General features: G+C 54.2%; 1 protein-coding gene across 1 annotated transcript in view; it reads left to right on the forward strand.

Moving 5' to 3' along the window:
- LOC145517098 (uncharacterized) overlaps positions 1 to 26,805 on the forward strand; it is a 437,457-nt gene that overhangs the window by 12,125 nt on the left and 398,527 nt on the right. The window contains exons 2-13 of the mRNA XM_081519356.1: positions 2,280 to 2,537; positions 3,152 to 3,263; positions 9,917 to 10,174; positions 10,788 to 10,899; positions 12,976 to 13,092; positions 15,074 to 15,299; positions 17,536 to 17,793; positions 18,409 to 18,520; positions 20,612 to 20,726; positions 22,709 to 22,934; positions 25,174 to 25,431; positions 26,044 to 26,155. Coding sequence (XP_081375482.1) covers positions 12,982 to 13,092; positions 15,074 to 15,299; positions 17,536 to 17,793; positions 18,409 to 18,520; positions 20,612 to 20,726; positions 22,709 to 22,934; positions 25,174 to 25,431; positions 26,044 to 26,155 — 1,418 coding nt within the window. The 5' untranslated portion in view covers positions 2,280 to 2,537; positions 3,152 to 3,263; positions 9,917 to 10,174; positions 10,788 to 10,899; positions 12,976 to 12,981. The remainder of the gene's footprint in view (positions 1 to 2,279; positions 2,538 to 3,151; positions 3,264 to 9,916; positions 10,175 to 10,787; positions 10,900 to 12,975; positions 13,093 to 15,073; positions 15,300 to 17,535; positions 17,794 to 18,408; positions 18,521 to 20,611; positions 20,727 to 22,708; positions 22,935 to 25,173; positions 25,432 to 26,043; positions 26,156 to 26,805) is intronic.

A 26,805-nucleotide genomic window follows, 5' to 3' on the forward strand; every position in this document is an offset into this window, starting at 1 on the left:
AGACCCCGCGTCCAAGTTGGAGGACCGAAAGGAAGACTCGAAGGTCTCCCTCTCTTATAGAAAAGAGTAGCCAAGTTTCTGGTCCTCTGTTTCCATTGAGATTCTGTTCAAGTGTCCCAGCTCGGCTTCTGCGGGTGGCTGAGCTTCTAATGGCTCCCTGCGTTCTTGTCTTTTCCTCTCCAAACCTTCCGTCCGTTTCCCCCTTCTGGGGTGGATGGGCACTGTCATTGCTTCTACCTTCGAGACAGATTGATGAAAAGTCTGGACCATCGACTCCTTTCCTCTCTTTGGTTCCGTGTCTCTCTCTGGCTGTGTCCCTCTCTTTTCCTTTCTCAATTCAGTCTGTGTCTTCCTCTTTCTCTCTCGTGTGTGGACGGATGGATGCTAGGAATGCACGTGTATATGATTAGATGAGGGTTATGTTTTAGGGATAGGTTAGAGGGAGAGAAAGGCTTTAGGTCGGAGTTGGTCATGGGGGAAGGGTCAAGGGTGGTGGTGGTGTTTCTTGGAATCTGAGTGCTGTGCATTCTTCGTCTCTTTCCATATGAACCCCTTCTCAGATACACCACTTGCAAGGAGTCTCTCGTGTTCCGTTTCCTCTCTTTTGCATTTGTGAATGCTTAGCTTCTCTGTTGTGAAGAGGTTCCATTGGATGGAAACCCATTGGTGTACTTCGTGTACCTCTTTCCCTTACTTGAAGAGACCCATTTCTACCTCCGCCCAGCAAATGGCAAGGAGACTCTGATGTTAAGGAGCCTTTGACCTACGCTTCTTTCTAGCTATCTCATGACATCAGCCTTTAGGGTGAGTTTTTCCCCGATATTGAGGTGGTCTGAGATCAAAACCAATAGCATTCTTCAGATGTAGCTGTCTGGTTTTCCCATGGACATGTATTGAAGAGGCTTTCTTGTTCCCATTTGGATATTCTCCCCTTCTGTGTCAGAGATGAGTTGAGCATGGATGCTGGGGTCTGTGTCTGGACCCTCAACTTTATTCCATCGATCTGGATCTGTGTGTGTTGTTGTATTCCCAATAGCATACTGTCCGGCTCCTGCTGCTGCTGCTGCGGCTAAGTCACTTCAGTCGTGTCTGACTCTGCGCGACCCCATGGCCTGCAGCCTACCAGGCTCCTCCGTCCAGGGCATTTTCCAGGCAAGAGTACTGGAGTGGGTCGCCATTGCCTTCTCCGATACTCTCCTGAGGATCCTAGTTTGGTCGCCTAATTTCCTTTCACACAACCTTGGATGTCCGTATCGGGGCTTTTTCGTCGGATTGTATTGACAATTTAGGCTCTTTTCTGTTTCCGTAGCCCTTTTGCAATTCTTGGTTGGGTGCGAAAATGCATTGGCATTTTGGGAGGAATAGCATCGAAGCTGTGGATTGCCTTGTGGGGCTGGGATATCATTTTCCAAATAGGAATTCTTTCAAGCCCTGAGCACAGCTTCTCTTTCCAGGGATTGGTGTGGGCTTGATCTTCCTTCTTCCATCTCTCGCCGTTTTGTGAGAACAGGTCCTTCCTTCCCTTCTGGGTTAGATGGACTCGTGGGGATCACTTCAGTGAATGGCATTGTCAGTGGGGGTGATAATTCCCTTCTCATTGGAAGACTTTGCTGTGAGTATTAGAAATGCAAGTGATTTCTCTTCCCCTTCCTCCCTGTCCATCTCTCAGAGCCACCGGGAAACAGAGGCCTCACCCAGGGTCACACAGGCCTGAGGAGGTACAACTAGACTGTTGATTCTTCAGGCCCTCAGTGCTGGACATCATCCGGGATACTCTGTGTGTGTCTTCCTCAGTCTGGTGTCCCTTCAGACCTTTCCCTAGTTTTCACAGGCTTGTTGTGTTGGTGTTCTTTGTCTGTTTGGAGACACATCCTTGATAAGCTTTGTGTTTCCACTCATTCGTCTCGCGATGTATGACCTGTCTTTTGCTTTTGTACTGAGCTCTTTCCCACAGAAGATATCTTTGATTTTGCAAAGTCCACTTATTCTCCTGGTTTTTTTGTGGACTGCCTTTTAGTTTTGTGTGTGAAGACTCAAAGCACGTGTCCGGTTTCTGCTCATTGTTCCTCTAGATTTGTGACAAGTTTTCATGGAATGTTTGTCTAGGGATAACTGGAAGTGAACTCGGTGTAAGGTGTCAAGTCTCCATCTCCATTCATGTCATCCCCTGCAGTTTCCAATACCCTGTTCCTGAGTGGTATTGGAGACCTTGAGGGAAGTTTGCTTGCATTGGAGTTTGCATTTCCACCTTGATTAACTTCACACTGTTCTGCCCTCAGGGACACTGTCAAGGGGGAGTGAGGAGCAGCCTGCACTTCCAGCAGTGACCACACGGTGGGGCGAGTGCTGCTCTCCCCTCTGGGAGCCCCAGGCCACAGGCATCCCAGTGAGGAGCCAGCTCTGTGCTCAGCTGAAAGGAGTTAGTCTCTCAGGAGCCTCTGAGCCCTTCCGTTTGGATCACCCAGGGTGGGCATTTACTGTGACAGAAAAAATTGACCTGAATTCCATGGACGGAAGAGCCTGGCTGTGTAGAGATCGTGAGTTGCCGTGAATCAGACACAACTGAGGACACAAAAATTCAATAGATTAAAACACTTTTTGGAGGTGGGGGGGAGTGAAAGGGGGTGATGTGGGGTTTTTTTGTCTTATAAAATAGCCAAGGGGAATCTAGTTTAAACCTAAATTCACATATATGGGATAGGTATAGCTCTCCGTCACCCTATTAAAAAAACTACTAAACTTTTCTGAAAGTTTATTTTGTAGCTTCCTTGAGCACTTCATTGTGAAGCTTTTTTTTTTTTTTCTGTGACTTTGGCCTCATTAAAAAGTACGGTTTGCCTTTACTGGATAATTTTGTTCATTGGTTTCTTAGGGAATCTTGGTAATATTTGAGTTTCCTGGGGAGTATGGTCACATGACCTGGCCCTGGCCCATCGGTGCCTTCCACCTCCTTGGCCACTGTGATTGGCTCCGGACTGGGGCAGTGCCCAATCGGGGCCCAGGGCCGGGCCTCACGTTAGAAGCCAGGGGAAGAGGAGCTCTCGTCCTGCTGGGGTAGGGGAAGGGGTGGGGCCGGGGGAGGTCAGGCTCCAGCAGTGGGAGGGGCGTGAGGTCCACCTGCGGCAGTTGGTGACCTTCCTGCTCCCCTCAGGGCAGAGCCGCCGGCGTGAGAATGAGGGCGCTGCTGAGCCCAGGGGCTGGCATGGCCTGTTGCTGCTGTGGTCCCAGAGCTCCACCCGAGACCTGAGGGAAGCCGTCTGCCCGTGAGTCCTCTCCCGCTTGTCTGTCAGCTTGTTTGAAACATGCTGGGTTTTCTGCCCAGCTGGCTAAGGGGAGTCCCTGGAAATGCAAGGGTGTGGGTTTTGGCAGACTTCAGGGAAGACATGCCAGATGAGCCTGGGAGTCTCCAGCTTAAACTGGATTCAGGAGATATCTCCTCGGGCCAGCTAGTAATTGTAGGATAAGCCTAATGAGTCTTCACAGGATGAAGAGAGTAACGTGCCAATGTAGCAATCGATGTCCTCATTCGAGAGGATGAAGCTGGTGCTCAGAGAAGGGGGGAACTTGGCCAGAGCAAGGAGGTGTGCACCCAGACAGAAGCCCCAGATCCGGCCATTGGAGCTCAGGGAGGCCACTGGTGTGGCTTGTCCCTGTGGCAGGGGCCGAGGCACGCAGCCCACCCTGATTCCTGCGGGGGCCTGACTTGGGAAGTGCCATCTGGTAGCTTTGAGACTCACCAAACCAAATTGCACTGGAGAGAGGAAGGACACCTTCCTTCATCCAGCCCCCACCCCCGCCGGATTCCCACATACCCTGACCCCTTTCTCTGGATTTCGGAGCCATTTCCAGAGTCCCGCTCATATGACCTCATTCGAAGTGCACTATGGACGAGCTGCCATCTGCAGCTGCTACCACAGCAGCCAAGGGCTTTGGCTCCCGAGTACCTCCCTTCCTTTGGAACTTGGGGGCCCTCTACTCCCCACTTGCACACCACAGACCTTTGCTGAGGATTGTGGGGACCCTCACTCAGTTTGCAGCACGTTGTAGCCATCCCTGTCCTCTCAATACCTCCTTTGAAACTCAGCTTGTGAGCTCCTTTGGAGCAGCGTGGCCCACCTGCAACACTGCAACGGAAGAGACACAGCTGAGAGTGAAACAGCAGCTTAGATCTGACGGCCGGAAAGCTCTGTCAAAAGGGACCTCCCACTTCACACCGTAGAGGCTCTAGGAGCCGCCAGGGTTTCGGAACCAGTGCTGGGGCCAAAAGGACTCCACAGCTGTTTTCCTTCCTGGGGAGGGTTCTGGCTCGAGTGGGAATGGCTCAAGTCTCCTAAGGTTCTGAAAGCCCACTGTGTGCAGATTCACGGTACACAGAGAGCAGAAGGTGGAGTCCTGTCCTGGAGGTGGTCACAGCTCACGGATGAGCCAGGCAGGCAGGCAGGCAGGGCATGAGAACACCTGAGCTGCCTTGATGAGTCAATGGTGTGGGGGCAGAGGAAGAGAAGCCGGTCTGCTCCCTCGTGTGGTGCCCAGGGCAGGTTGTCCCCAGAGGAATCCCTTACGACAGTGAGGACTATCACGGCTGTTTCCCAAGGGGTTCTGTCAGTGCGTGTCTTCCCCGGAGCGGTCAGGCCGTCTCTAAAATACACTGGCCATGGGCATTGCCTCTCCTTGGAACTTCCCATCTGTTTCTCTTTTTTAAGGAACAGTGAATTTCTAGAGGGGTTCTGGGCCACAAGGATGTTGGGTCATTTTCTAGCCTTCTGTCATGAAGAACGCTTTCCTGGGCGTTGGGGTGGTTTGTTGTTCCAGCTCCCTTTCTTGGCTTCTTTTGGGAGCTGGTGCAACAAGAGGAGCTCAGCCTCTGCCTTCTGGCTGAGATGGCACCCTTCAAACAGCAATGCCTGCCTGGAGATAATGATGGCATTTGCCAAAAGGGCTTCGTTTGGCACGTGGTATCTTGAAAGGACGTACAACGTCCTTTCAGCTATCAAAGGCTAGTTCAAAGGACATAAACATGAGAACTCTCCAGTGGAGTCTTACAGTAGGTGGAGCGTCCGAAAAAAACTCCTTCAGTCATTTCACTGAGAGTCATTGATTGGGGACACCAAGAATATAGGAAGGAATGCAGAAAGAAAAGATGAAATTGTGTTCAGGATCGGGCGGAGGGATGAACAGGGCGTGCTTGCCTTGAATCCAGGCTTTGTTGGGGGGTGGGGCATAAAGATGGAACGGGTCTGAAACTACAAAGTGGTGATGGTAACACAGTATCACCAGAGTTACACAACAGTGTTCCCAAATTGCAACAATGATGAAAAAGTTTACTAATCCCAACTTAACCAACAAAAATACAGGAAACCATGCAAAAAAGAAAACATCACCAGAAAGGTGGAAACAAACCAAATGCAAAGCAGTTCGGGGGAAAGGAACTCCATGTCCCTGGGGGCAGACCGAGTTGACGGCGTCCACGTTGAGCAGACAGGGATGGAGGCTGCAGAGCTGACCGCTCCCCTGGACGTGGTGTTTCCGGCAAGGGCTCTGGGTCTCTGTCCAGAGCGGGGGCTCGTTCTCCCTGCAGGGGTGGGTGAGTCATCGTGCGCGTCTGGGTGTTGCGCGGGAGCCAGGGCAGGCTCTCCCTGCCGAGGCGGTGACTCCTCCTCTGCCTCGGGTTCTCCTGCCAAAGGCCGAGCAGGTAGAGGTGCACGTGGAGGTGGAGGTTCTGGCTGAGGGGGTGGGACATCAGTGCCTGGGGCTGGGGGTCCTGCAGGCACGGAGATCCGATCTGCCCGGTGTGCTGGCCAGTACCCAGCTGGCCTGGTGTCTCTGCGAGGGCAAGTCTCGGTTCTCCATCTGCCCTCGGTGGATCCCTGGGTCCTGCACCTGGAGCCACCACCTCTGTAGGGACAGGTCTGGGAAGTGGAGCCTGGTTCCAGTTGGAGGCCAGTGCTAGAGCTGTGGGAGAAGCATCGTTTGCCCGCAGGCCAGCCTTGGCATGTGCGTATCCCGGGACAGAAAGCTTCCAAGAGATTCCCAAAGAATACCCAGGGTCGGATGTCTTTTGGGACTGAAGTGTGCAAGATGGGGGGCGGGGGGTGTGAGGCCAGCGCTTGCTGCAGGCCCAGCAGCAGCTTTCGGGGACTCGTCCCGGTGTAGCTCAGCACCCCCTCCCCACACACACCCGTACACCAGCCCCAGCGTCCTCACCTCTGTGCTCTGGCGTGCTGGGCTCCAGGTCCTCCTGCTGCCTCAGAGGCCGGGATTCTCGGGACTCTGGGTCAGAGCCGGGTGTGCTGAGCTCCGTGGCAGCCTCCGACTGGGCCGCCGGGTGTATCCTGGGCGGTGTCTCGGCAGCAGACCTTCCCCGCCTCCGCTTCGCCCCCGGTGGGGCTGATGCCTCCGTGGGCACGCTCACCTGGAGCCTGCACTGGGCCTCACGGGCGGGGGGGTGGTGGTCCGACCCCTCCCTCCGGGAGCTGGATGGGGTGTCCCCGTCCTCGGCCTCATCACGTGGGAAGCTCTGCAACGACAGTGACCGTCAGCCAGCCATGCTGGGAGTTTTCCGAGCTGGGCCTGGCCAGTGGAGCCGCTGCTTCGGCCTGCTCGAACTTCTCTGCCCAGAAGGGTCAGAGACGTGTGTCTGCTCAGATCCCCACCCGGGAGGAAAGAGACCCACCTGAGGGTGTGAGGTCAGCCTGGGCGGCCGGCCCTGCCCGCACTCTCCCCATCCCGCCCAGCATGCTCTCCCCTGGGGTGTGGACACAACTTGTCCGCAGGCTTCTGACCCCACATCCGCCTGGGCTTCCTTGAGGGAGACACACCCCGAGAAACCCGCATCCACACACACAGGCAAAGGACCCGGTGTTTCCTGGTGGCATGGGAGAGGTTGCCTGGCCCGGCCTGGGGCTCCCCGTGTTACCTTTCTGTTTCTCCGGGCAAAGGGCCAGAGGCGTCTCGGGGGTGCCCTGAGCCAACGTCGACAGGGTGCCCACGCACACTGCCTGTGAGCTCTCCTGAGGCCCCGGCCTCTGGGCAGGGGCAAACAGCAGAACATCTCGGCAGCAAGTGATCTGGCTGGGGGCTCCTCTCCGCTCTCGAGGCCTGGATACCCGGGTTGCGGGTTCTGTTGGGTTCTGTTGCCGGCAGGTGACATCATTTCCTGGGGTTCGTGCTGAGGTCCCTTCCCCAAAACTTCCCAAGGGAATCTCTGGGTTTCTGACTGCTCGACCACCACCCTTAAGCCATGTGCAGGCACAGTGACACCCACCCAGCCCAGCCGACAGCCCTGGGGAGGCCTGGGTGCAGCCAGGGCCTGAGCTCCGAGGACCCCGCTGCTCTCAGACCAGGCTCCTTCTTCTCATAAGTGGTGTGGCCCTGGACAAGCATATGCCCCTCAGGGTTTCCCCAGTCTCTCCATCTGCAGAGTGGCGGTCATTCTCCCATCTGCTTCCTAGGTCTGTCGGCCTACGAGCAGCTCCATGCCTTTCCACCTGGGGCCGATATCACGTGGAGTTTGTGCGCTGAGACTTCAGAAAGAAAGATTCCTTCCTGGGCTGACACAGCACAGAATGGGGCAGAACGAGGCCTGGATGTGCCGTGGTACCCAGGAAAAGGCACTCCCCCTCCTGACTGTTTTGAGACCCCGCGTCCAAGTTGAAGGACCGAAAGGAAGACTCGAAGGTCTCCCTCTCTTATAGAAAAGAGTAGCCAAGTTTCTGGTCCTCTGTTTCCATTGAGATTCTGTTCAAGTGTCCCAGCTCGGCTTCTGTGGGTGGCTGAGCTTCTAATGGCTCCCTGCGTTCTTGTCTTTTCCTCTCCAAACCTTCCGTCCTTTTCCCCCTTCTGGGGTGGATGGGCGCTGTCATTGCTTCTACCTTCGAGACAGATTGATGAAAAGTCTGGACCATCGACTCCTTTCCTCTCTTTGGTTCCGTGTCTCTCTCTGGCTGTGTCCCTCTCTTTTCCTTTCTCAATTCAGTCTGTGTCTTCCTCTTTCTCTCTCGTGTGTGGACGGATGGATGCTAGGAATGCACGTGTATATGATTAGATGAGGGTTATGTTTTAGGGATAGGTTAGAGGGAGAGAAAGGCTTTAGGTCGGAGTTGGTCATGGGGGAAGGGTCAAGGGTGGTGGTGGTGTTTCTTGGAATCTGAGTGCTGTGCATTCTTCGTCTCTTTCCATATGAACCCCTTCTCAGATACACCACTTGCAAGGAGTCTCTCGTGTTCCGTTTCCTCTTTTTTGCATTTGTGAATGCTTAGCTTCTCTGTTGTGAAGAGGTTCCATTGGATGGAAACCCATTGGTGTACTTCGTGTACCTCTTTCCCTTACTTGAAGAGACCCATTTCTACCTCCGCCCAGCAAATGGCAAGGAGACTCTGATGTTAAGGAGCCTTTGACCTACGCTTCTTTCTAGCTATCTCATGACATCAGCCTTTAGGGTGAGGTTTTCCCCGATATTGAGGTGGTCTGAGATCAAAACCAATAGCGTTTTTCAGATGTAGCTGTCTGGTTTTCCCATGGACAAGTATTGAAGAGGCTTTCTTGTTCCCATTTGGATATTCTCCCCTTCTGTGTCAGAGATGAGTTGAGCATGGATGCTGGGGTCTGTGTCTGGACCCTCAACTTTATTCCATCGATCTGGATCTGTGTGTGTTGTTGTATTCCCAATAGCATACTGTCCGGCTCCTGCTGCTGCTGCTGCGGCTAAGTCACTTCAGTCGTGTCTGACTCTGCGCGACCCCATGGCCTGCAGCCTACCAGGCTCCTCCGTCCAGGGCATTTTCCAGGCAAGAGTACTGGAGTGGGTCGCCATTGCCTTCTCCGATACTCTCCTGAGGATCCTAGTTTGGTCGTCTAATTTCCTTTCACACAACCTTGGATGTCCGTATCGGGGCTTTTTCGTCGGATTGTATTGACAATTTAGGCTCTTTTATGTTTCCGTAACCCCTTTTGCAATTCTTGGTTGGGTGCGAAAATGCATTGGCATTTTGGGAGGAATAGCATCGAAGCTGTGGATTGCCTTGTGGGGCTGGGATATCATTTTCCAAATAGGAATTCTTTCAAGCCCTGAGCACAGCTTCTCTTTCCAGGGATTGGTGTGGGCTTGATCTTCCTTCTTCCATCTCTCGCCGTTTTGTGAGAACAGGTCCTTCCTTCCCTTCTGGGTTAGATGGACTCGTGGGGATCACTTCAGTGAATGGCATTGTCAGTGGGGGTGATAATTCCCTTCTCATTGGAAGACTTTGCTGTGAGTATTAGAAATGCAAGTGATTTCTCTTCCCCTTCCTCCCTGTCCATCTCTCAGAGCCACCGGGAAACAGAGGCCTCACCCAGGGTCACACAGGCCTGAGGAGGTACAACTAGACTGTTGATTCTTCAGGCCCTCAGTGCTGGACATCATCCGGGATACTCTGTGTGTGTCTTCCTCAGTCTGGTGTCCCTTCAGACCTTTCCCTAGTTTTCACAGGCTTGTTGTGTTGGTGTTCTTTGTCTGTTTGGAGACACATCCTTGATAAGCTTTGTGTTTCCACTCATTCGTCTCGCGATGTATGACCTGTCTTTTGCTTTTGTACTGAGGTCTTTCCCACAGTAGATATCTTTGATTTTGCAAAGTGCACTGTATTCTCCTGGTTTTTTTTGTGGACTGCCTTTTAGTTTTGTGTGTGAAGACTCAAAGCACGTGTCCGGTTTCTGCTCATTGTTCCTCTAGATTTGTGACAAGTTTTCATGGAATGTTTGTCTAGGGATAACTGGAAGTGAACTCGGTGTAAGGTGTCAAGTCTCCATCTCCATTCATGTCATCCCCTGCAGTTTCCAATACCCTGTTCCTGAGTGGTTTTGGAGACCTTGTGGGAAGTTTGCTTGCATTGGAGTTTGCATTTCCACCTTGATTAACTTCACACTGTTCTGCCCTCAGGGACACTGTCAAGGGGGAGTGAGGAGCAGCCTGCACTTCCAGCTGTGACCACACGGTGGGGCGAGTGGTGCTCTCCCCTCTGGGAGCCCCAGGCCACAGGTATCCCAGTGAGGAGCCAGCTCTGTGCTCAGCTGAAAGGAGTTAGTCTCTCAGGAGCCTGTGAGCCGTTCCGTTTGGATCACCCAGGGTGGGCATTTACTGTGACAGAAAAAATTGCCCTGAATTCCATGGACGGAAGAGCCTGGCTGTGTAGAGATCGTGAGTTGCCGTGAATCAGACACAACTGAGGACACAAAAATTCAATAGATTAAAACACTTTTTGGGGGTGGGGGTGAGTGAAATGGGGTGATGTGGGTTTTTTTGTCGTATAAAATAGCCAAGGGGAATCTAGTTTAAACCTAAATTCACATATATGGGATAGGTATAGCTCTCCGTCACCCTATTAAAAAAACTACTAAACTTTTCTGAAAGTTTATTTTGTAGCTTCCTTGAGCACTTCATTGTGAAGCATTTTTTTTTTTTTCTGTGACTTTGGCCTCATTAAAAAGTACGGTTTGCCTTTACTGGATAATTTTGTTCATTGGTTTCTTAGGGAATCTTGGTAATATTTGAGTTTCCTGGGGAGTATGGTCACATGACCTGGCCCTGGCCCATCGGTGCCTTCCACCTCCTTGGCCACTGTGATTGGCTCCGGACTGGGGCAGTGCCCAATCGGGGCCCAGGGCCGGGCCTCACGTTAGAAGCCAGGGGAAGAGGAGCTCTCGTCCTGCTGGGGTAGGGGAAGGGGTGGGGCCGGGGGAGGTCCGGCTCCATAAGTGGGAGGGGCGTGAGGTCCGCCTGCGGCAGCTGGTGACCTTCCTGCTCCCCTCAGGGCAGAGCCGCCGGCGTGAGAATGAGGGCGCTGCTGAGCCCAGGGACTGGGATGGCCTGTTGCTGCTGTGGTCCCAGAGGTCCACCCGAGACCTGAGGGAAGCCGTCTGCCCGTGAGTCCTCTCCCGCTTGTCTGTCATCTTGTTTGAAACATGCTGGGTTTTCTGCCCAGCTGGCTAAGGGGAGTCCCTGGAAATGCAAGGGTGTGGGTTTTGGCAGAATTCAGGGAAGACATGCCAGATGAGCCTGGGAGACTCCAGCTTAATCTGGATTCAGGAGATATCTCCTCGGGCCAGCTAGTAATTGTAGGATAAGCCTAATGAGTCTTCACAGGATGAAGAGAGTAACGTGTCAAGGTAGCAATCGATGTCCTCATTCGAGAGGATGAAGCTGGTGCTCAGAGAAGGGGGGAACTTGGCCAGAGCAAGGAGGTGTGCACCCAGACAGAAGCCCCAGATCCGGCCATTGGAGCTCAGGGAGGCCACTGGTGTGGCTTGTCCCTGTGGCAGGGGCCGAGGCACGCAGCCCACCCTGATTCCTGCGGGGGCCTGACTTGGGAAGTGCCATCTGGTAGCTTTGAGACTCACCAAACCAAATTGCACTGGAGAGAGGAAGGACACCTTCCTTCATCCAGCCCCCACCCCCGCCGGATTCCCACATACCCTGACCCCTTTCTCTGGATTTCGGAGCCATTTCCAGAGTCCCGCTCATATGACCTCATTCGAAGTGCACTGTGGACGAGCTGCCATCTGCAGCTGCTACCACAGCAGCCAAGGGCTTTAGCTCCCGAGTACCTCCCTTCCTTTGGAACTTGGGGGCCCTCTACTCCCCACTTGCACACCACAGACCTTTGCTGAGGATTGTGGGGACCCTCACTCAGTTTGCAGCACGTTGTAGCCATCCCTGTCCTCTCAATACCTCCCTTGAAACTCAGCTTGTGAGCTCCTTTGGAGCAGCGTGGCCCACCTGCAACACTGCAACGGAAGAGACACAGCTGAGAGTGAAACAGCAGCTTAGATCTGACGGCCGGAAAGCTCTGTCAAAAGGGACCTCCCTCTTCACACCGTAGAGGCTCTAGGAGCCGCCAGGGTTTCGGAACCAGTGCTGGGGCCAAAAGGACTCCACAGCTGTTTTCCTTCCTGGGGAGGGTTCTGGCTCGAGTGGGAATGGCTCAAGTCTCCTAAGGTTCTGAAAGCCCACTGTGTGCAGATTCACGGTACACAGAGAGCAGAAGGTGGAGTCCTGTCCTGGAGGTGGTCACAGCTCACGGATGAGCCAGGCAGGCAGGCAGGCAGGGCATGAGAACACCTGAGCTGCCTTGATGAGTCAATGGTGTGGGGGCAGAGGAAGAGAAGCCGGTCTGCTCCCTCGTGTGGTGCCCAGGGCAGGTTGTCCCCAGAGGAATCCCTTACGACAGTGAGGACTATCACGGCTGTTTCCCAAGGGGTTCTGTCAGTGCGTGTCTTCCCCGGAGCGGTCAGGCCGTCTCTAAAATACACTGGCCATGGGCATTGCCTCTCCTTGGAACTTCCCATCTGTTTCTCTTTTTTATGGAACAGTGAATTTCTAGAGGGGTTCTGGGCCACAAGGATGTTGGGTCATTTTCTAGCCTTCTGTCATGAAGAACGCTTTCCTGGGCGTTGGGGTGGTTTGTTGTAACAGCTCCCTTTCTTGGCTTCTTTTGGGAGCTGGTGCAACAAGAGGAGCTCAGCCTCTGCCTTCTGGCTGAGATGGCACCCTTCAAACAGCAATGCCTGCCTGGAGATAATGATGGCATTTGCCAAAAGGGCTTCGTTTGGCACGTGGTACAACGTCCTTTCAGATATCAAAGGCTAGTTCAAAGGACATAAACATGAGAACTCTCCAGTGGAGTCTTACAGTAGGTGGAGCGTGCGAAAAAAACTCCTTCAGTCATTTCACTGAGAGTCATTGATTGGGGACACCAAGAATATAGGAAGGAATGCAGAAAGAAAAGATGAAATTGTGTTCAGGATCGGGCAGAGGGATGAACAGGGCGTGCTTGCCTTGAATCCAGGCTTTGTTGGGGGGTGGGGCATAAAGATGGAACGGGTCTGAAACTACAAAGTGGTGATGGTAACACAGTATCACCAGAGTTACACAACAGTGTTCCCAAATTGCAACAATGATGAAAAAGTTTACTAATCCCAACTTAACCAACAAAAATACAGGAAACCATGCAAAAAAGAAAACATCACCAGAAAGGTGGAAACAAACCAAATGCAAAGCAGTTCGGGGGAAAGGAACTCCATGTCCCCTGGGGGCAGACCGAGTTGGCGGCGTCCACGGTGAGCAGACAGGGATGGAGGCTGCAGAGCCGACCGCTCCCCTGGACGTGGTGTTTCCGGCAAGGGCTCTGGGTCTCTGTCCAGAGCGGGGGCTCGTTCTCCCTGCAGGGGTGGGTGAGTCATCGTGGGCGTCTGGGTGTTGCGCGGGAGCCAGGGCAGGCTCTCCCTGCCGAGGCGGTGACTCCTCCTCTGCCTCGGGTTCTCCTGCCAAAGGCCGAGCAGGTAGAGGTGCACGTGGAGGTGGAGGTTCTGGCTGAGGGGGTGGGACATCAGTGCCTGGGGCTGGGGGTCCTGCAGGCACGGAGATCCGATCTGCCCGGTGTGCTGGCCAGTACCCAGCTGGCCTGGTGTCTCTGCGAGGGCAAGTCTCGGTTCTCCATCTGCCCTCGGTGGATCCCTGGGTCCTGCACCTGGAGCCACCACCTCTGTAGGGACAGGTCTGGGAAGTGGAGCCTGGTTCCAGTTGGAGGCCAGTGCTAGAGCTGTGGGAGAAGCATCGTTTGCCCGCAGGCCAGCCTTGGCATGTGCGTATCCCGGGACAGAAAGCTTCCAAGAGATTCCCAAAGAATACCCAGGGTCGGATGTCTTTTGGGACTGAAGTGTGCAAGATGGGGGGCGGGGGGTGTGAGGCCAGCGCTTGCTGTAGGCCCAGCAGCAGCTTTCGGGGACTCGTCCCTGTGTAGCTCAGCACCCCCTCCCCACACACTCCCGTACACCAGCCCCAGCGTCCTCACCTCTGTGCTCTGGCGTGCTGGGCTCCAGGTCCTCCTGCTGCCTCAGAGGCCGGGATTCTCGGGACTCTGGGTCAGAGCCGGGTGTGCTGAGCTCCGTGGCAGCCTCAGACTGGGCCGCCGGGTGTATCCTGGGCGGTGTCTCGGCAGCAGGCCTTCCCCGCCTCCGCTTCGCCCCCGGTGGGGCTGATGCCTCCGTGGGCACGCTCACCTGGAGCCTGCACTGGGCCTCACGGGCGGGGGGGTGGTGCTCCGACCCCTCCCTCCGGGAGCTGGATGGGGTGTCCCCGTCCTCGGCCTCATCACGTGGGAAGCTCTGCTACGACAGTGACCGTCAGCCAGCCATGCTGGGAGTTTTCCGAGCTGGGCCTGGCCAGTGGAGCCGCTGCTTCGGCCTGCTCGAACTTCTCTGCCCAGAAGGGTCAGAGACGTGTGTCTGCTCAGATCCCCACCCGGGAGGAAAGAGACCCACCTGAGGGTGTGAGGTCAGCCTGGGCGGCCGGCCCTGCCCGCACTCTCCCCATCCCGCCCAGCATGCTCTCCCCTGGGGTGTGGACACAACTTGTCCGCAGGCTTCTGACCCCACATCCGCCTGGGCTTCCTTGAGGGAGACACACCCCGAGAAACCCGCATCCACACACACAGGCAAAGGACCCGGTGTTTCCTGGTGGCATGGGAGAGGTGGCCTGGCCCGGCCTGAGGCTCCCCGTGTTACCTTTCTGTTTCTCCGGGCAAAGGGCCAGAGGCGTCTCGGGGGTGCCCTGAGCCAACGTCGACAGGGTGCCCACGCACACTGCCTGTGAGCTCTCCTGAGGCCCCGGCCTCTGGGCAGGGGCAAACAGCAGAACATCTCGGCAGCAAGTGATCTGGCTGGGGGCTCCTCTCCGCTCTCGAGGCCTGGATACCCGGGTTGCGGGTTCTGTTGGGTTCTGTTGCCGGCAGGTGACATCATTTCCTGGGGTTCGTGCTGAGGTCCCTTCCCCAAAACTTCCCAAGGGAATCTCTGGGTTTCTGACTGCTCGACCACCACCCTTAAGCCATGTGCAGGCACAGTGACACCCACCCAGCCCAGCCGACAGCCCTGGGGAGGCCTGGGTGCAGCCAGGGCCTGAGCTCCGAGGGCCCCGCTGCTCTCAGACCAGGCTCCTTCTTCTCATAAGTGGTGTGGCCCTGGACAAGCATATGCCCCTCAGGGTTTCCCCAGTCTCTCCATCTGCAGAGTGGCGGTCATTCTCCCATCTGCTTCCTAGGTCTGTCGGCCTACGAGCAGCTCCATGCCTTTCCACCTGGGGCCGATATCACGTGGAGCTTGTGCGCTGAGACTTCAGAAAGAAAGATTCCTTCCTGGGCTGACACAGCACAGAATGGGGCAGAACGAGGCCTGGATGTGCCGTGGTACCCAGCAAAAGGCACTCCCCCTCCTGACTGTTTTGAGACCCCGCATCCAAGTTGCAGGACCGAAAGGAAGACTCGAAGGTCTCCCTCTCTTATAGAAAAGAGTAGCCAAGTTTCTGGTCCTCTGTTTCCATTGAGATTCTGTTCAAGTGTCCCAGCTCGGCTTCTGCGGGTGGCTGAGCTTCTAATGGCTCCCTGCGTTCTTGTCTTTTCCTCTCCAAACCTTCCGTCCTTTTCCCCCTTCTGGGGTGGATGGGCGCTGTCATTGCTTCTACCTTCGAGACAGATTGATGAAAAGTCTGGGCCATCGACTCCTTTCCTCTCTTTGGTTCCGTGTCTCTCTCTGGCTGTGTCCCTCTCTTTTCCTTTCTCAATTCAGTCTGTGTCTTCCTCTTTCTCTCTCGTGTGTGGACGGATGGATGCTAGGAATGCACGTGTATATGATTAGATGAGGGTTATGTTTTAGGGATAGGTTAGAGGGAGAGAAAGGCTTTAGGTCGGAGTTGGTCATGGGGGAAGGGTCAAGGGTGGTGGTGGTGTTTCTTGGAATCTGAGTGCTGTGCATTCTTCGTCTCTTTCCATATGAACCCCTTCTCAGATACACCACTTGCAAGGAGTCTCTCGTGTTCCGTTTCCTCTCTTTTGCATTTGTGAATGCTTAGCTTCTCTGTTGTGAAGAGGTTCCATTGGATGGAAACCCATTGGTGTACTTCGTGTACCTCTTTCCCTTACTTGAAGAGACCCATTTCTACCTCCGCCCAGCAAATGGCAAGGAGACTCTGATGTTAAGGAGCCTTTGACCTACGCTTCTTTCTAGCTATCTCATGACATCAGCCTTTAGGGTGAGGTTTTCCCCGATATTGAGGTGGTCTGAGATCAAAACCAATAGCGTTCTTCAGATGTAGCTGTCTGGTTTTCCCATGGACATGTATTGAAGAGGCTTTCTTGTTCCCATTTGGATATTCTCCCCTTCTGTGTCAGAGATGAGTTGAGCATGGATGCTGGGGTCTGTGTCTGGACCCTCAACTTTATTCCATCGATCTGGATCTGTGTGTGTTGTTGTATTCCCAATAGCATACTGTCCGGCTCCTGCTGCTGCTGCTGCGGCTAAGTCACTTCAGTCGTGTCTGACTCTGCGCGACCCCATGGCCTGCAGCCTACCAGGCTCCTCCGTCCAGGGCATTTTCCAGGCAAGAGTACTGGAGTGGGTCGCCATTGCCTTCTCCGATACTCTCCTGAGGATCCTAGTTTGGTCGTCTAATTTCCTTTCACACAACCTTGGATGTCCGTATCGGGGCTTTTTCGTCGGATTGTATTGACAATTTAGGCTCTTTTCTGTTTCCGTACCCCTTTTGCAATTCTTGGTTGGGTGCGAAAATGCATTGGCATTTTGGGAGGAATAGCATCGAAGCTGTGGATTGCCTTGTGGGGCTGGGATATCATTTTCCAAATAGGAATTCTTTCAAGCCCTGAGCACAGCTTCTCTTTCCAGGGATTGGTGTGGGCTTGATCTTCCTTCTTCCATCTCTCGCCGTTTTGTGAGAACAGGTCCTTCCTTCCCTTCTGGGTTAGATGGACTCGTGGGGATCACTTCAGTGAATGGCATTGTCAGTGGGGGTGATAATTCCCTTCTCATTGGAAGACTTTGCTGTGAGTATTAGAAATGCAAGTGATTTCTCTTCCCCTTCCTCCCTGTCCATCTCTCAGAGCCACCGGGAAACAGAGGCCTCACCCAGGGTCACACAGGCCTGAGGAGGTACAACTAGACTGTTGATTCTTCAGGCCCTCAGTGCTGGACATCATCCGGGATACTCTGTGTGTGTCTTCCTCAGTCTGGTGTCCCTTCAGACCTTTCCCTAGTTTTCACAGGCTTGTTGTGTTGGTGTTCTTTGTCTGTTTGGAGACACATCCTTGATAAGCTTTGTGTTTCCACTCATTCGTCTCGCGATGTATGACCTGTCTTTTGCTTTTGTACTGAGCTCTTTCCCACAGAAGATATCTTTGATTTTGCAAAGTCCACTTATTCTCCTGGTTTTTTTGTGGACTGCCTTTTAGTTTTGTGTGTGAAGACTCAAAGCACGTGTCCGGTTTCTGCTCATTGTTCCTCTAGATTTGTGACAAGTTTTCATGGAATGTTTGTCTAGGGATAACTGGAAGTGAACTCGGTGTAAGGTGTCAAGTCTCCATCTCCATTCATGTCATCCCCTGCAGTTTCCAATACCCTGTTCCTGAGTGGTATTGGAGACCTTGAGGGAAGTTTGCTTGCATTGGAGTTTGCATTTCCACCTTGATTAACTTCACACTGTTCTGCCCTCAGGGACACTGTCAAGGGGGAGTGAGGAGCAGCCTGCACTTCCAGCAGTGACCACACGGTGGGGCGAGTGCTGCTCTCCCCTCTGGGAGCCCCAGGCCACAGGCATCCCAGTGAGGAGCCAGCTCTGTGCTCAGCTGAAAGGAGTTAGTCTCTCAGGAGCCTCTGAGCCCTTCCGTTTGGATCACCCAGGGTGGGCATTTACTGTGACAGAAAAAATTGACCTGAATTCCATGGACGGAAGAGCCTGGCTGTGTAGAGATCGTGAGTTGCCGTGAATCAGACACAACTGAGGACACAAAAATTCAATAGATTAAAACACTTTTTGGAGGTGGGGGGGAGTGAAAGGGGGTGATGTGGGGTTTTTTTGTCTTATAAAATAGCCAAGGGGAATCTAGTTTAAACCTAAATTCACATATATGGGATAGGTATAGCTCTCCGTCACCCTATTAAAAAAACTACTAAACTTTTCTGAAAGTTTATTTTGTAGCTTCCTTGAGCACTTCATTGTGAAGCTTTTTTTTTTTTTTTCTGTGACTTTGGCCTCATTAAAAAGTACGGTTTGCCTTTACTGGGTAATTTTGTTCATTGGTTTCTTAGGGAATCTTGGTAATATTTGAGTTTCCTGGGGAGTATGGTCACATGACCTGGCCCTGGCCCATCGGTGCCTTCCACCTCCTTGGCCACTGTGATTGGCTCCGGACTGGGGCAGTGCCCAATCGGGGCCCAGGGCCGGGCCTCACGTTAGAAGCCAGGGGAAGAGGAGCTCTCGTCCTGCTGGGGTAGGGGAAGGGGTGGTGCCGGGGGAGGTCAGGCTCCAGCAGTGGGAGGGGCGTGAGGTCCACCTGCGGCAGTTGGTGACCTTCCTGCTCCCCTCAGGGCAGAGCCGCCGGCGTGAGAATGAGGGCGCTGCTGAGCCCAGGGGCTGGCATGGCCTGTTGCTGCTGTGGTCCCAGAGCTCCACCCGAGACCTGAGGGAAGCCGTCTGCCCGTGAGTCCTCTCCCGCTTGTCTGTCAGCTTGTTTGAAACATGCTGGGTTTTCTGCCCAGCTGGCTAAGGGGAGTCCCTGGAAATGCAAGGGTGTGGGTTTTGGCAGACTTCAGGGAAGACATGCCAGATGAGCCTGGGAGTCTCCAGCTTAAACTGGATTCAGGAGATATCTCCTCGGGCCAGCTAGTAATTGTAGGATAAGCCTAATGAGTCTTCACAGGATGAAGAGAGTAACGTGCCAATGTAGCAATCGATGTCCTCATTCGAGAGGATGAAGCTGGTGCTCAGAGAAGGGGGGAACTTGGCCAGAGCAAGGAGGTGTGCACCCAGACAGAAGCCCCAGATCCGGCCATTGGAGCTCAGGGAGGCCACTGGTGTGGCTTGTCCCTGTGGCAGGGGCCGAGGCACGCAGCCCACCCTGATTCCTGCGGGGGCCTGACTTGGGAAGTGCCATCTGGTAGCTTTGAGACTCACCAAACCAAATTGCACTGGAGAGAGGAAGGACACCTTCCTTCATCCAGCCCCCACCCCCGCCGGATTCCCACATACCCTGACCCCTTTCTCTGGATTTCGGAGCCATTTCCAGAGTCCCGCTCATATGACCTCATTCGAAGTGCACTATGGACGAGCTGCCATCTGCAGCTGCTACCACAGCAGCCAAGGGCTTTGGCTCCCGAGTACCTCCCTTCCTTTGGAACTTGGGGGCCCTCTACTCCCCACTTGCACACCACAGACCTTTGCTGAGGATTGTGGGGACCCTCACTCAGTTTGCAGCACGTTGTAGCCATCCCTGTCCTCTCAATACCTCCTTTGAAACTCAGCTTGTGAGCTCCTTTGGAGCAGCGTGGCCCACCTGCAACACTGCAACGGAAGAGACACAGCTGAGAGTGAAACAGCAGCTTAGATCTGACGGCCGGAAAGCTCTGTCAAAAGGGACCTCCCTCTTCACACCGTAGAGGCTCTAGGAGCCGCCAGGGTTTCGGAACCAGTGCTGGGGCCAAAAGGACTCCACAGCTGTTTTCCTTCCTGGGGAGGGTTCTGGCTCGAGTGGGAATGGCTCAAGTCTCCTAAGGTTCTGAAAGCCCACTGTGTGCAGATTCACGGTACACAGAGAGCAGAAGGTGGAGTCCTGTCCTGGAGGTGGTCACAGCTCACGGATGAGCCAGGCAGGCAGGCAGGCAGGGCATGAGAACACCTGAGCTGCCTTGATGAGTCAATGGTGTGGGGGCAGAGGAAGAGAAGCCGGTCTGCTCCCTCGTGTGGTGCCCAGGGCAGGTTGTCCCCAGAGGAATCCCTTACGACAGTGAGGACTATCACGGCTGTTTCCCAAGGGGTTCTGTCAGTGCGTGTCTTCCCCGGAGCGGTCAGGCCGTCTCTAAAATACACTGGCCATGGGCATTGCCTCTCCTTGGAACTTCCCATCTGTTTCTCTTTTTTATGGAACAGTGAATTTCTAGAGGGGTTCTGGGCCACAAGGATGTTGGGTCATTTTCTAGCCTTCTGTCATGAAGAACGCTTTCCTGGGCGTTGGGGTGGTTTGTTGTTCCAGCTCCCTTTCTTGGCTTCTTTTGGGAGCTGGTGCAACAAGAGGAGCTCAGCCTCTGCCTTCTGGCTGAGATGGCACCCTTCAAACAGCAATGCCTGCCTGGAGATAATGATGGCATTTGCCAAAAGGGCTTCGTTTGGCACGTGGTATCTTGAAAGGACGTACAACGTCCTTTCAGCTATCAAAGGCTAGTTCAAAGGACATAAACATGAGAACTCTCCAGTGGAGTCTTACAGTAGGTGGAGCGTCCGAAAAAAACTCCTTCAGTCATTTCACTGAGAGTCATTGATTGGGGACACCAAGAATATAGGAAGGAATGCAGAAAGAAAAGATGAAATTGTGTTCAGGATCGGGCGGAGGGATGAACAGGGCGTGCTTGCCTTGAATCCAGGCTTTGTTGGGGGGTGGGGCATAAAGATGGAACGGGTCTGAAACTACAAAGTGGTGATGGTAACACAGTATCACCAGAGTTACACAACAGTGTTCCCAAATTGCAACAATGATGAAAAAGTTTACTAATCCCAACTTAACCAACAAAAATACAGGAAACCATGCAAAAAAGAAAACATCACCAGAAAGGTGGAAACAAACCAAATGCAAAGCAGTTCGGGGGAAAGGAACTCCATGTCCCTGGGGGCAGACCGAGTTGACGGCGTCCACGTTGAGCAGACAGGGATGGAGGCTGCAGAGCTGACCGCTCCCCTGGACGTGGTGTTTCCGGCAAGGGCTCTGGGTCTCTGTCCAGAGCGGGGGCTCGTTCTCCCTGCAGGGGTGGGTGAGTCATCGTGCGCGTCTGGGTGTTGCGCGGGAGCCAGGGCAGGCTCTCCCTGCCGAGGCGGTGACTCCTCCTCTGCCTCGGGTTCTCCTGCCAAAGGCCGAGCAGGTAGAGGTGCACGTGGAGGTGGAGGTTCTGGCTGAGGGGGTGGGACATCAGTGCCTGGGGCTGGGGGTCCTGCAGGCACGGAGATCCGATCTGCCCGGTGTGCTGGCCAGTACCCAGCTGGCCTGGTGTCTCTGCGAGGGCAAGTCTCGGTTCTCCATCTGCCCTCGGTGGATCCCTGGGTCCTGCACCTGGAGCCACCACCTCTGTAGGGACAGGTCTGGGAAGTGGAGCCTGGTTCCAGTTGGAGGCCAGTGCTAGAGCTGTGGGAGAAGCATCGTTTGCCCGCAGGCCAGCCTTGGCATGTGCGTATCCCGGGACAGAAAGCTTCCAAGAGATTCCCAAAGAATACCCAGGGTCGGATGTCTTTTGGGACTGAAGTGTGCAAGATGGGGGGCGGGGTGTGTGAGGCCAGCGCTTGCTGCAGGCCCAGCAGCAGCTTTTGGGGACTCGTCCCGGTGTAGCTCAGCACCCCCTCCCCACACACACCCGTACACCAGCCCCAGCGTCCTCACCTCTGTGCTCTGGCGTGCTGGGCTCCAGGTCCTCCTGCTGCCTCAGAGGCCGGGATTCTCGGGACTCTGGGTCAGAGCCGGGTGTGCTGAGCTCCGTGGCAGCCTCAGACTGGGCCGCCGGGTGTATCCTGGGCGGTGTCTCGGCAGCAGACCTTCCCCGCCTCCGCTTCGCCCCCGGTGGGGCTGATGCCTCCGTGGGCACGCTCACCTGGAGCCTGCACTGGGCCTCACGGGCGGGGGGGTGGTGGTCCGACCCCTCCCTCCGGGAGCTGGATGGGGTGTCCCCGTCCTCGGCCTCATCACGTGGGAAGCTCTGCAACGACAGTGACCGTCAGCCAGCCATGCTGGGAGTTTTCCGAGCTGGGCCTGGCCAGTGGAGCCGCTGCTTCGGCCTGCTCGAACTTCTCTGCCCAGAAGGGTCAGAGACGTGTGTCTGCTCAGATCCCCACCCGGGAGGAAAGAGACCCACCTGAGGGTGTGAGGTCAGCCTGGGCGGCCGGCCCTGCCCGCACTCTCCCCATCCCGCCCAGCATGCTCTCCCCTGGGGTGTGGACACAACTTGTCCGCAGGCTTCTGACCCCACATCCGCCTGGGCTTCCTTGAGGGAGACACACCCCGAGAAACCCGCATCCACACACACAGGCAAAGGACCCGGTGTTTCCTGGTGGCATGGGAGAGGTTGCCTGGCCCGGCCTGGGGCTCCCCGTGTTACCTTTCTGTTTCTCCGGGCAAAGGGCCAGAGGCGTCTCGGGGGTGCCCTGAGCCAACGTCGACAGGGTGCCCACGCACACTGCCTGTGAGCTCTCCTGAGGCCCCGGCCTCTGGGCAGGGGCAAACAGCAGAACATCTCGGCAGCAAGTGATCTGGCTGGGGGCTCCTCTCCGCTCTCGAGGCCTGGATACCCGGGTTGCGGGTTCTGTTGGGTTCTGTTGCCGGCAGGTGACATCATTTCCTGGGGTTCGTGCTGAGGTCCCTTCCCCAAAACTTCCCAAGGGAATCTCTGGGTTTCTGACTGCTCGACCACCACCCTTAAGCCATGTGCAGGCACAGTGACACCCACCCAGCCCAGCCGACAGCCCTGGGGAGGCCTGGGTGCAGCCAGGGCCTGAGCTCCGAGGACCCCGCTGCTCTCAGACCAGGCTCCTTCTTCTCATAAGTGGTGTGGCCCTGGACAAGCATATGCCCCTCAGGGTTTCCCCAGTCTCTCCATCTGCAGAGTGGCGGTCATTCTCCCATCTGCTTCCTAGGTCTGTCGGCCTACGAGCAGCTCCATGCCTTTCCACCTGGGGCCGATATCACGTGGAGTTTGTGCGCTGAGACTTCAGAAAGAAAGATTCCTTCCTGGGCTGACACAGCACAGAATGGGGCAGAACGAGGCCTGGATGTGCCGTGGTACCCAGGAAAAGGCACTCCCCCTCCTGACTGTTTTGAGACCCCGCGTCCAAGTTGAAGGACCGAAAGGAAGACTCGAAGGTCTCCCTCTCTTATAGAAAAGAGTAGCCAAGTTTCTGGTCCTCTGTTTCCATTGAGATTCTGTTCAAGTGTCCCAGCTCGGCTTCTGTGGGTGGCTGAGCTTCTAATGGCTCCCTGCGTTCTTGTCTTTTCCTCTCCAAACCTTCCGTCCTTTTCCCCCTTCTGGGGTGGATGGGCGCTGTCATTGCTTCTACCTTCGAGACAGATTGATGAAAAGTCTGGACCATCGACTCCTTTCCTCTCTTTGGTTCCGTGTCTCTCTCTGGCTGTGTCCCTCTCTTTTCCTTTCTCAATTCAGTCTGTGTCTTCCTCTTTCTCTCTCGTGTGTGGACGGATGGATGCTAGGAATGCACGTGTATATGATTAGATGAGGGTTATGTTTTAGGGATAGGTTAGAGGGAGAGAAAGGCTTTAGGTCGGAGTTGGTCATGGGGGAAGGGTCAAGGGTGGTGGTGGTGTTTCTTGGAATCTGAGTGCTGTGCATTCTTCGTCTCTTTCCATATGAACCCCTTCTCAGATACACCACTTGCAAGGAGTCTCTCGTGTTCCGTTTCCTCTCTTTTGCATTTGTGAATGCTTAGCTTCTCTGTTGTGAAGAGGTTCCATTGGATGGAAACCCATTGGTGTACTTCGTGTACCTCTTTCCCTTACTTGAAGAGACCCATTTCTACCTCCGCCCAGCAAATGGCAAGGAGACTCTGATGTTAAGGAGCCTTTGACCTACGCTTCTTTCTAGCTATCTCATGACATCAGCCTTTAGGGTGAGGTTTTCCCCGATATTGAGGTGGTCTGAGATCAAAACCAATAGCGTTTTTCAGATGTAGCTGTCTGGTTTTCCCATGGACAAGTATTGAAGAGGCTTTCTTGTTCCCATTTGGATATTCTCCCCTTCTGTGTCAGAGATGAGTTGAGCATGGATGCTGGGGTCTGTGTCTGGACCCTCAACTTTATTCCATCGATCTGGATCTGTGTGTGTTGTTGTATTCCCAATAGCATACTGTCCGGCTCCTGCTGCTGCTGCTGCGGCTAAGTCACTTCAGTCGTGTCTGACTCTGCGCGACCCCATGGCCTGCAGCCTACCAGGCTCCTCCGTCCAGGGCATTTTCCAGGCAAGAGTACTGGAGTGGGTCGCCATTGCCTTCTCCGATACTCTCCTGAGGATCCTAGTTTGGTCGTCTAATTTCCTTTCACACAACCTTGGATGTCCGTATCGGGGCTTTTTCGTCGGATTGTATTGACAATTTAGGCTCTTTTATGTTTCCGTAACCCCTTTTGCAATTCTTGGTTGGGTGCGAAAATGCATTGGCATTTTGGGAGGAATAGCATCGAAGCTGTGGATTGCCTTGTGGGGCTGGGATATCATTTTCCAAATAGGAATTCTTTCAAGCCCTGAGCACAGCTTCTCTTTCCAGGGATTGGTGTGGGCTTGATCTTCCTTCTTCCATCTCTCGCCGTTTTGTGAGAACAGGTCCTTCCTTCCCTTCTGGGTTAGATGGACTCGTGGGGATCACTTCAGTGAATGGCATTGTCAGTGGGGGTGATAATTCCCTTCTCATTGGAAGACTTTGCTGTGAGTATTAGAAATGCAAGTGATTTCTCTTCCCCTTCCTCCCTGTCCATCTCTCAGAGCCACCGGGAAACAGAGGCCTCACCCAGGGTCACACAGGCCTGAGGAGGTACAACTAGACTGTTGATTCTTCAGGCCCTCAGTGCTGGACATCATCCGGGATACTCTGTGTGTGTCTTCCTCAGTCTGGTGTCCCTTCAGACCTTTCCCTAGTTTTCACAGGCTTGTTGTGTTGGTGTTCTTTGTCTGTTTGGAGACACATCCTTGATAAGCTTTGTGTTTCCACTCATTCGTCTCGCGATGTATGACCTGTCTTTTGCTTTTGTACTGAGGTCTTTCCCACAGTAGATATCTTTGATTTTGCAAAGTGCACTGTATTCTCCTGGTTTTTTTTGTGGACTGCCTTTTAGTTTTGTGTGTGAAGACTCAAAGCACGTGTCCGGTTTCTGCTCATTGTTCCTCTAGATTTGTGACAAGTTTTCATGGAATGTTTGTCTAGGGATAACTGGAAGTGAACTCGGTGTAAGGTGTCAAGTCTCCATCTCCATTCATGTCATCCCCTGCAGTTTCCAATACCCTGTTCCTGAGTGGTTTTGGAGACCTTGTGGGAAGTTTGCTTGCATTGGAGTTTGCATTTCCACCTTGATTAACTTCACACTGTTCTGCCCTCAGGGACACTGTCAAGGGGGAGTGAGGAGCAGCCTGCACTTCCAGCTGTGACCACACGGTGGGGCGAGTGGTGCTCTCCCCTCTGGGAGCCCCAGGCCACAGGTATCCCAGTGAGGAGCCAGCTCTGTGCTCAGCTGAAAGGAGTTAGTCTCTCAGGAGCCTGTGAGCCCTTCCGTTTGGATCACCCAGGGTGGGCATTTACTGTGACAGAAAAAATTGCCCTGAATTCCATGGACGGAAGAGCCTGGCTGTGTAGAGATCGTGAGTTGCCGTGAATCAGACACAACTGAGGACACAAAAATTCAATAGATTAAAACACTTTTTGGGGGTGGGGGTGAGTGAAATGGGGTGATGTGGGTTTTTTTGTCGTATAAAATAGCCAAGGGGAATCTAGTTTAAACCTAAATTCACATATATGGGATAGGTATAGCTCTCCGTCACCCTATTAAAAAAACTACTAAACTTTTCTGAAAGTTTATTTTGTAGCTTCCTTGAGCACTTCATTGTGAAGCATTTTTTTTTTTTCTGTGACTTTGGCCTCATTAAAAAGTACGGTTTGCCTTTACTGGATAATTTTGTTCATTGGTTTCTTAGGGAATCTTGGTAATATTTGAGTTTCCTGGGGAGTATGGTCACATGACCTGGCCCTGGCCCATCGGTGCCTTCCACCTCCTTGGCCACTGTGATTGGCTCCGGACTGGGGCAGTGCCCAATCGGGGCCCAGGGCCGGGCCTCACGTTAGAAGCCAGGGGAAGAGGAGCTCTCGTCCTGCTGGGGTAGGGGAAGGGGTGGGGCCGGGGGAGGTCCGGCTCCATAAGTGGGAGGGGCGTGAGGTCCGCCTGCGGCAGCTGGTGACCTTCCTGCTCCCCTCAGGGCAGAGCCGCCGGCGTGAGAATGAGGGCGCTGCTGAGCCCAGGGACTGGGATGGCCTGTTGCTGCTGTGGTCCCAGAGGTCCACCCGAGACCTGAGGGAAGCCGTCTGCCCGTGAGTCCTCTCCCGCTTGTCTGTCAGCTTGTTTGAAACATGCTGGGTTTTCTGCCCAGCTGGCTAAGGGGAGTCCCTGGAAATGCAAGGGTGTGGGTTTTGGCAGAATTCAGGGAAGACATGCCAGATGAGCCTGGGAGACTCCAGCTTAATCTGGATTCAGGAGATATCTCCTCGGGCCAGCTAGTAATTGTAGGATAAGCCTAATGAGTCTTCACAGGATGAAGAGAGTAACGTGTCAAGGTAGCAATCGATGTCCTCATTCGAGAGGATGAAGCTGGTGCTCAGAGAAGGGGGGAACTTGGCCAGAGCAAGGAGGTGTGCACCCAGACAGAAGCCCCAGATCCGGCCATTGGAGCTCAGGGAGGCCACTGGTGTGGCTTGTCCCTGTGGCAGGGGCCGAGGCACGCAGCCCACCCTGATTCCTGCGGGGGCCTGACTTGGGAAGTGCCATCTGGTAGCTTTGAGACTCACCAAACCAAATTGCACTGGAGAGAGGAAGGACACCTTCCTTCATCCAGCCCCCACCCCCGCCGGATTCCCACATACCCTGACCCCTTTCTCTGGATTTCGGAGCCATTTCCAGAGTCCCGCTCATATGACCTCATTCGAAGTGCACTGTGGACGAGCTGCCATCTGCAGCTGCTACC

This window comes from Giraffa tippelskirchi, chromosome 8, assembly GCF_054371585.1.
Source record: "Giraffa tippelskirchi isolate mGirTip1 chromosome 8, T2T-mGirTip1v1.2.pri, whole genome shotgun sequence".
NCBI classification, from domain to species: Eukaryota; Metazoa; Chordata; class Mammalia; order Artiodactyla; family Giraffidae; genus Giraffa; species Giraffa tippelskirchi.